This window comes from Lampetra fluviatilis, chromosome 21, assembly GCF_964198595.1.
Source record: "Lampetra fluviatilis chromosome 21, kcLamFluv1.1, whole genome shotgun sequence".
NCBI lineage: Eukaryota > Metazoa > Chordata > Hyperoartia > Petromyzontiformes > Petromyzontidae > Lampetra > Lampetra fluviatilis.
Window position 1 is genome coordinate 1,675,449 of NC_136295.1, and position 10,033 is coordinate 1,685,481.

At 49.2% G+C, this 10,033-nt stretch overlaps 1 protein-coding gene across 1 annotated transcript in view; it reads left to right on the plus strand.

Annotated features, from left to right (window-relative positions):
- The window catches only part of LOC144938129 (receptor tyrosine-protein kinase erbB-4-like), a 99,939-nt gene extending 90,265 nt beyond the window's left edge, over positions 1-9,674 (plus strand). The window contains exons 26-28 of the mRNA XM_078865841.1: positions 1,317-1,367; positions 3,703-4,039; positions 5,878-9,674. Coding sequence (XP_078721967.1) covers positions 1,317-1,367; positions 3,703-4,039; positions 5,878-6,437 — 948 coding nt within the window. The 3' untranslated portion in view covers positions 6,438-9,674. The remainder of the gene's footprint in view (positions 1-1,316; positions 1,368-3,702; positions 4,040-5,877) is intronic.
- Positions 9,675-10,033: the final 359 nt, after the last annotated feature.

The following is a 10,033-nucleotide window of genomic DNA, read 5'->3' on the forward strand; positions in this document are numbered from 1 at the left end:
ATAAATACAGCAGCAGAAACATTTCCCTGCCCACCCTAATGGTTTCCGCCCACACGTAAACACTCGTGAATTTCCCAATAACAATTTCGTATCTCATCCTGCCTAATGGCCATCCAAGCATAGATGACACGAAATTTCCTCTCCTTTAACCCATCTAGAACCACCGTGCTCTACTTCCCCATCTTCCGCTCTCCTCCACCTTCTCCTCCCCCCTTCATATCTTCCCCACGCTCAGTCTAACTTCGATCGCTTCCGTCCGAATTCTTGGCGTCACCTTTAAATCTTCATTTTCCTTCACTTCCGACATCGCCAACACCACTCGCACGTTGCCGCTTCCATCTTTTAAATATCAGAAAAATTCACCATCACCGCTGCCAAACGTCTTGTGCACTCCATAGACTTCACTCGTCTGGATTATTGCAACTCGCTCCTGGTCGGTCTCCCTGCTACACCCTTGCCCCTCTACAACAAATAAAAAACTCGGCTGCATGCACCGTCCTTAACCTCTCATTCCACCACTCATTGCTCCCCACTCCTTCAACAATCTCACGGGATTCCTTTATGTCACCGCTGCCTCTTTAAATTGCTCACCTTAGTTTTCAAAGCTTTGCATGGACTGCCCCCTCCCTTTCCTATTCTTCTCTCATTTCCTTATATGTCCCATCACATCCGCTGCGGTCACAAGCTGCTTATCTTCTGGCTGTCCCTCCTCCACCCTGTGCCCAATCTCACTTTTGCTCCTTCTCTCAGCTTGCCCCCTTACACTGGAACAAACTCCCTCTCCACATCTGACTCTCCCCCTCGCTTTCCTCTCTTCACACTGCCCTCAGGTCCTGTCTCTTTTCTCTTCTCGCCTCTTACCGTCCTCTCCCGCCACCCCTACCAGCACCACTTAACACCCCTAACGCCCCCACCGCCGCAGCCTCCACCTCGCTCCCTCCACTCTTTGTCACTACCCAATCCCCATCCCATATCTTGCCATTTTGTACCGTAGTCGGTAGGCATTGTGAAGCGCCTTGGTGAAAGGTGCTTTATAAATCCAAACAGAATAGCATATATAAAGGACCGGCAGAGCTTGGGTGGGGGGGGGTATTTGGTACCGGCTTTCCGCGTCCCCTCCTTTCCCACGTTTCTTCTCCTGGCGAGTCAGGGTATGGCTCCTTGACTCCCACAGGAAGGGAGTTTCACACCGTTGGTGTGATCCTCCAATGTTGTGCTGGATTCCGAGCCACGTGCGTAACCGCCGCCGCCCGGCTATCACAGAATGTCTCGCGTTCATCCAAGGTGATGTTTTACAAACGGCTTGTTGTTTGCAGGGCAGCAAAGATGGGACTTCACCTCCGCCACCCTACACGCCAATGTCTGGGGTATGCGCTTTCACTGAACCCTTTTCAAAGTCCTCAAAACGCATCATTTTCCACTTTCGAGCACGGTGCAGATTATTATCTGTGTCGCGTACCGCAAGCAAATATTTGCGAAAGAATGGGGTTGTGATCAACAACACATGGACATTTTTCATAGAATCCGGAACACATTGTGCCCTTGATGCAAACCACATTGTGTTTTTTAATTGAAACCCTTTAAACGAAATTGCGAAGCCGGTCAATCGATGTTTTATTGGCTCGCGTCCTCTAGCAGGAGCCAAGAGCTGCGACAGTGGAGATAATTGAACCGTTAAGGTATCACATCGTTATGTCAGAACACGGTTGAATGTATCGCGATTAAATTACAGCCTGTTCTCCTATAACGCGGTAGTAGTTGCGTTCCTGAAGAGCACCGTGTTATGGAAAAATCGCGTTCGAATAAATAATAGATAATGTGGGGTAAAGCACAGTCCGCGATAACACGTGAGATGCGTGCGCAAGCTGAATAAAGACTGAGGCACGTGGGTAGCATCTAGAAGCATCCAGCAGCATTCCAATGCCTCGTGCGATGCTACGCCGAGGCAGCCGTACGACCGCTGATTCCTACTCGAGCGAAGTTCACTCAATCGCGTTATATCCAATTTGCATCCGCATTGTAAAAAATGTGTTCCCTCATACATTTATCGCGTTATATCCAATTCACGTGATGAAAACAACACGTGGCATTATCGGAGAACGGACTGTATTCAGGTTTAACACGTAGGCTTTCGCGACCAATATTATTCATAATAAAGTTTTTGGGTTAGATCGCGTTATTTATAAATGTGTCGTAACCCTCCACCACCTGACACGGCCAATTAGCAAAAAAAGTGTCAAGTTGACAAAAGACAAACTAGTTCACTACTTTAGCCCACCGGTGTGTTGAAGAGTGAAACCACAACATTTACAATTTTTTGAGTACGACGTTTCGCTGATAATTGCATCCAGCATCATCGGGCAATTCGCCAGAATTCTGGTAGGCTAAAGTAGTGAACTATTTGTCTTTTGTCAACGTGACACTTTTTTTTGCTGATTGGCCATATCGGTGGTGGAGGGTTACGACACATTTATAAATAACGCCATCTATCCCAAAAAGTTATTATGTATTCAGGTTACACTCAGTTTAACACGTAGGCTTTTGCGACCAATATTATCCATTATTATCCAGGTTAAACTCTGCAGGATGGGGATTTTCTGAGTTCGGCAGTAGGAACCATGGAGCATGAAGGTCTTGGAGTGGAAGAGTGCGGGTGTGCATAATTAATGCTCACATTAGTTCAGTGGAAACTTCTCAGAGGAAATGCAAGCATTGGCAGGTACACAACCTGTGGTGTTTTACAACACGAGAAAATGCCCGCGTTCGAACGACTAGCGTCAGCCTTTCCCCCGCGCGGCATTGCCCACGATGCACCGGCAGCGTTAGCGTCTAGCACCGCCAGCAGGTGGAGATTGTTTTGCCAGACACGCACACAAATACACGCGTGGAGACTCATATTGAAACCACCAAGTTGAACTCGGGGTATGGTGGAATGTGGGCCATGCTGGGAAGGCTCCCAGAAATTATTAAATAATGTAAAAAATAGTTTGGCTGTAACATGTTCATGCACCAATGGAGCGGCACGCAATGGGATGCGACATTCCGCTGTCAATCAACGTGCATCCAGCCCCACCACGTGGTCTGCTTATCGTTACTCTTATCAATTAATTTTGTGGTTAATATTCATTTCTTATATTTTTTTTTATACATTTAATTAATGTAAGTGTTATTTTATTTATCTGGAAAATGAATGTGAAAGAATGAGGGTGCAAGATCGTCACTATAAGGATGGATCGGAAATGTGGGAGATGGACAAATAACTTTGCATAAACAGCTGAAAAGTATTGGAAAGAAGCACAGAAATGCATGCTGGGAATGACATTGAAAGATGGAAAGAGGAACAAGTGGGTCAGAGAATATGTGCATGTTAACATCACATTGACTGTTAAGAAAAGTATGGGGCGCCATGGTGGCGAGATGTTAACTACCTCGCCTGGTATGGGGGAGGTTGTAAGTCCGATCCCGACCTTCACGCCTGTATATTTGGAGCTTACATGTGCTCCCCGCGGTCGCATGGTTTTTTTCTGGGTCCTCTGGTTTTTCCCTCCGCTATGCTGAGCACGTGGATTTCCACATGCTGAGTATAGTTTATCCGCGTCGCTCCGCAGAGTGTTTTTGGAGCGTTTTGACTTTTTGCGAAACAACCTGGAGGGGGGGGGGGGGGTTCTGACGAAGCGACCGTGACGTGGTGCAATCCCACAGAGCATTGACTTCGAGCCGGATTGTGGGACGCCTGCGGCGTGCGACCGGAGCATCAGGCGCAGTCTGTCACGCCGCTCAGAGACGTTGTCGGCGCCTGGCCCCACGGCGGCGGTGGCGGCCACGGGGGGCGCCGGACGCGCCGACCCTGCGGCGCTCGGCAAGTGGCCGGCGTCCCGCGGCCTTCTGGAGCGTGGCCGCCGGGACGGCGCGGAAGACGCGGAGGGCGGCAGCCTGCGCTACAGCCGGGACCCGACGGATGCCTTCGCTGAGGTGGAGTCCCCCGACTGCGATGGCTACGTGTCGCCCTTGCCGTGCGGCCAGACGCCCCGCGAGACAGGTCTGCACCCGCTGCACGCGGCCGTCCTGCATCCCTTCACGTGTGTCCACGGCTCTATGCGTCAACCAACTGAAGCCCTCCCCGTACCTCACCTGACTCTTGTGCGGCCACCCCTGTCATCTGTGTGAGAGGGGGAGGGATGCAGTTTGTTGTCCTTCACCCGCACCTCCGATTAGTGCGGTTGACTACATGCGGTGCGAAAGAAGTTCAACATACATATCTCTCTATCTAGATCTTCTCAAGCCTCCCGTACATCACGTGACTTCTATGTGACCACCCCCACCCTGGATCCCTCCCCTCTCATCTATATATCTCTCTATCGATCTAAATCTGCTCACGCCTCCCCGTACACCACATTACTTCTGTGTGGCCACCCCCACTCTGAATCCCTCCACTGCTCCCCGCCACCCCCTGTGAGGAGAGACGCTGCTCAATGCAACGACGCCGAGGGCCTCCTCCTCTCGCCTCTGCCTCCATATTTTCTTCTTTTCTGACCCTTTGTACAGTTTTTATGTTACTTTTCCATCCCCTTCCTCTTATTTCCCGTTCTTTCTCTTCTCTCTTCCCTATTCCTTTAATGTTTCTTTTCCCGTTCATTATACCGCTGCCTCTACTCCCCTTCCCGTCGTGCCCCATGGGTACACGTTTCATGTTTATTTTATTTTGTTGAACGAGGTAAGAACTCATGAGACCAGGATAAGGTCTCGTTGTTTTATGAGGCTATCTGTTTTTGATATATGTTTTAGTTTTATGAAACAACAGCTATTTTAGGTAACAACAAAAATACGTCAACAAAATGAGCTATTTTTGCAGATTGTTTCAAATTTAGATTTAAAGCTTTCGTGACTGCAGGGATGCATATTCTTGGTTCTTTCGGTAAAGTCACGTAGAAGGGAAATACGAGACTTTACCGAAAGAACCAAGATTATGTTTCAACTTTGTTTCAAAATTGATGGAATAACCGTTCCCGGTAATTTTTGGCGTTTATTGGATGAACCCCAAAGTCATCAGAGTTAATGTCTGTGAGCTCCTCACCGTTACCCTACGAGCACATCACCGTTTCTCTGCGTGCTTCTCCTATGTTGAACGGTCTGCGCTTTAATTGGCCGGGGCCACACCTGGGTATGGCTCACCGAAGGCAAACTGTGTCTGCGTCTCTCGCACTGTGGGCTGCCTTGATCCTCGTCTGGAAGGATTGTTGGCCGAATGGTGAAGCTGCAGTTGTCAGCTGGAGGGAGCGAACTCGTCCTCATAACTGTCACACATACGCCATAACCTTTACGACGGGCTTTCGCAAGATGATTTTGGTCGGCATCAGTAAATATGTCTGACATTTTAAAACGTTTAAGTTCACTGGTCATGACGTCGTGCTCTGGGGCAGGGTGCACTAATTGAACCGTGCAGCCACATTTCACATGCTCCACTTGCATCCACAGCCACGCGTGCCGTTAAACAGCGTCCACAGCCAACGTGAACATTCAAACAGCAGTTTCAATAAATCAGTATTTGATGCAATAGAGCTGCCTTACTTACCATCCAGAGGCCAATGGTTCACTGCTATCGCCCCCCCCCCCCACCGCCTTTGTTCACCCAGTAGCGTAACGTCGAACACCACAGGCAGTCGAGTGGCAGGTCACGTGAGGTGAGGCAAATGGTCAACGTGGACGAGTAGACCAAATACCCCCCGAGCGTTCGCTCTGGGCGAAGCCCCTTTTGCCTGCAGCAGCAGCGGCGGCATGGGCTAGCACTTGCAGGTTTGCACCCTTCACCCGTACCCGCCTCTGCTCTCACGTGATGCCCACGCCTCTCGTTGACCAATTTGTGCCTTTGCCCCCCAGAAACTTCCTGGCCTCTGCCGGCAGGGCTTCCGCCGGGCCAGCGGTGGATGCTGGGAGACGGCCCGTCGGAGTACTCCGTGCCTCCGCTGCGTGCACCAGCTCTGCCGCCCTCCCGCGCCGTGCCCGGCAGCCCCGGGGGGGACGCCCGTTCGGACGTCGGCCCCGAGGGCCGGGGCGACGGAGAGGTGGAAGACGGCGCAAAGGGCGACGCTTCGCCGTCGGACGGCGCCGCCGGGGGAGTGGGTGGGCACCCGGATGAAGCGCGCGCGCTCAGGGGGGCGGAGTACATGGAAATGGACGGATCGCCGGACGAGAGCGCGGAGTACCTGTCGCCGCCCGTGCCGCAGCCCGCCTTCAGGGTGGCAGATGCGCCCGGCGCCAATGAGAACGGGCACGCGGTTAACAGGAGCCACGACAGCCTTCCCACGGAGGCGAACAGGGACAGCTTGGGCACTCCAAGCTATCTGCAGACGGCGCTCGCCCTGCCGCTGCTCAAGCCCGGCCGACACGTCAAGTTTTCCGCCGCGGAGAACTTGGAGTACCTGTCGGATTTCGCGTGATCGCGACGGCTTCAGACGTTTGTGAAGGGGAAGCGCAGGCTACCCTTTGCGGTTTACGTGGGGGCAGTCGTCGCGATTGGGAACGGTTGGAGGAAAAAAAAATACGTACAATTTTAATGCCGCTGTCATCGGCTCCGTTTCACACACAGATGTCGTACAGATACCATTTAACACAAACTCACTGCAGTATATGGTAATATTTGAATATAACAGCAGGAAAATATTATATTCGCCACACCTGGTCACATAACAAAAGCCAATATTGTAACCTGAAACTGTGAAACCTTGTCACTTGGATTAACACAGACATTACATCACCGTTTGCATAAATATGCGAATGTGGTAACGATGCATACGAATGCGTACGTAGTTCAGTCATGTTGTTTATCGTTATCATTAGATTACTCACATAGACAACTGCTCTCATTAAAGAAAATGCAACCAGAGAGCCACGGGGTCATTAAGATTAACACCCCCCCACACACTCGAGGGTGAATTGCGAACAGCATGGCTGCATGGCTCAGAAGCAATATGAAGTGTTGTGTGTCAAGTGCTGTGTGGCACTGCGGTTCGAAGCACCCTAGCTTGCAACCAGTGGGGGTATTAACTTACCCCATCTTGCCTCCAGAGTGAGTACAATATGAACCATTTAACTGATGTAGGCATCAATGGTCATCCGGTGGAGAGAATAGCCCCCTAAGTCAGGAATGGGGAAAGGCCGCCGCTGGCTCAGGACTGCTCCATGTCTCCTCGGACACGTGGAAATGCTTCTTCTGGTGTCTGCCTGGAATTATCTGTGAAAAGCTAAACTTGAATGTCAAGGTGCCATGAGCCACGCCACGGCTTCGGGTGGTGGTGCCGTTGATGAAATAGAGGTTTTATTGAAGTGTCGCTGTGGGCAACTGGTGATGATGGGTTCCATTATTTTATTACCGTCTCCCCAGTGTTTGGGAGACACCAGCACTAATTGTAAGAGGATTCGCAAGCACCGCCGTTGGGAAGATTGAGTCGGCGAGTGGATAGGTTGCGGCATCGCCTTGTGCTCGCTAATCACCACGATGAGAGGATTGCACTAGAATGGAAGTGATTACATTATATCGCAATCCGTTATGGACAACATTGCCCACACTCTAAAGCAGAGTTTTGTAAATCCCAGAGCTGAGTGATGCATGAGAACTTGTACCAGCCAAAATGAGAGGTTAGCCCTCCCCTCCAGTTCCGATGACGTCTTTTTGACCTCTCTGTTTGCCTACCAAGTTCTGCCCACCGTTGGCAGGGGTCGTGACGACTGTGTAGCGGACTCTGGTTTCCGTGTACTGATTCACAGCCACTCGTTTAAATCAAAGTCCCCAATCGCCAACCGAGTTCTTGTCGAGCGGTGACCAGAATCATAGGCCACGACCGAGCTCGGTGAGCAGTCAGTGTTTTCAGTTTTCAGTTTTATTCATTAGGTATAGCCCTGTGAGCCATTCGGCTCTTGAATCGGGTGCAACCACAACAAACAAAAACATGAACAAGAAAACATCTTAAAGTGACCACGCAAACAGAAGAATCCAGGAAAAAACAGCAAAGTCTTCCAGAAAAAGCACCGCATATCAACGCTGTGTGCAAATATCCCAGTGGGATGCAAGTCAAACAATAACAACCATAAGACAATTTAGATTAAAAGTCACGGAACGTGGTGGGGGAATTGTATTTGTTCGTCGCTGTTCGTGTGAGATGGAGCTCGACCACGGCGATGACCCTGACTGGGCTTTGAAGGTCACCGGACCTGCAGCGACGAAGGTCGGCAAAGTGATGCTCTGACGGCAATGCTGCGGTGTTTGATATCGACGAGTTGAACGGATCATCTGGCGACGCTGCTGCATTGGCGAGCGGTGCACGCGCACAAGCAACATACGGCTCAATGCAGCCCTCAGAAAACACTGCCTTAACATGGAAAATAACAAATATATATAGGCGAAGTTTTGGGCAATCACCCTGCTTCATGGCACACGCTATGACGAAGGACCATTGGCTGAAGCGTGCTATGAGGAAGAACCATTATAGATATTGACAGTAGCCTTTAAGGCAGCGTTGTTGACGAGTGTGTTGAGCTATTTGATATTAACACGGGGGGGGGGGGGGGTTATATGTAGCATATACTCCATCACAGTTGACTCGCGACGGCCTGGTTGTAAACTTAACGTAGCTGCTAAGCCACAAGCAATGTCTTGTCATTCTCCACCGAGTTTCGTCGTTTTATTATTATGCTCTTGTACAAAGTAAACGAAGAAGAGAAAAACACCTCGCTGTTTAAGTTATTTTCCAGGAAACATTGCAGTATTTAGTGTTTGTGTGTACAGCGTTCATGGGTATTATCAAGTATTCCTTTTGCTCGCGTTCAGGCTTAAAGTTGGTGCACTTCTGATTTTGGCATATTTGATCAATGTGCTTGACTGAAGATATATGATCTAATCCCTGTTTAGCTCCTCCGTTGTAATTAATTATCGTGATCATAAACTATGTGGAAATCCCTCCACGTAAAATAATAATAATGCAAAAAGCAAGTGGAGCATTGTGGTGACATTTAGTTCTGGAAAGTGCGTTACTTTTAAATAATATATCAGAGTGTGGGCAGATAATGTATGGTACGCCAAATAATATCGTTGTTTTAACACAAATATAATATAGCTGGGTTATATTCTCGTTTCAGTTTTAATATGCTAGTGTCTAAACGTGAATGTTTTTCGGATTGTAAAATGTTGTAGCATTGCTCATATGTGTTTTTTTTTGTATAGCGACTATTTAAAATTGACGCGTAGTAGAATTTTTACAATAACAGGTACAGTTGTATGAATTAATTGTGTTTTTTTGTGTGTACTTTTCTTTTTTCTTCCCGTGATGTAGAATTAAGAATGTTCTTTAACTGCACCGGTGAATGGGGGACAGGGGTTGACTGAGGGGGGGGCCGTCTTCTCGTGAGAGAAATCCACTTTTGTCGTCACGGTACTTTTCATCAACAATGGCAGCGCCGTGCGTCTGTGAGCACTATTGGGAAGGACGGGGAGTTATATACTCGTGAAAGTAATAATGACAGTGTTGAAATATCACCGGTGGATACTTTTTGGGAAAGAGCACTCCTCCCGCATTGCAATGTAGCAGCATCACGCTCGCGATCTTAAAATAGAGGCCATTAGAGTGACCCAAAACTGATGTATCATCTATTATTCAGAAACGTAATAAAACTTACACATGACTGTGTGAACTGTTGCGCTGTACTTTTTTCCCCTCCCCGCGTTCGCTGTCACGAAGCACTCCTCTTTGTTGACGGGGCCAGCGCGAGGCTGCAGAGCTCAGAACATTTTTTTCCTGAGTACAAAGCAAAATCATCTCGAGCCAGGGTTTGCGACTCTAGTCAGTCGCCTGCACAACTCAAAGCTGTTAAACCCAAGATGACCACACGCACATCAATGAATGGCTGCTGTGGAACTTTTGACCCGTGGCACACCATGGAAAGGTGGAGTTAAGACCGACAAAGAAGTCCTTGCTTGTTGCAGAGCTTCGCGGTTCGAATCGAGTGGTCGCCCTGGTTAATACTGCAGGTTTATTAACCG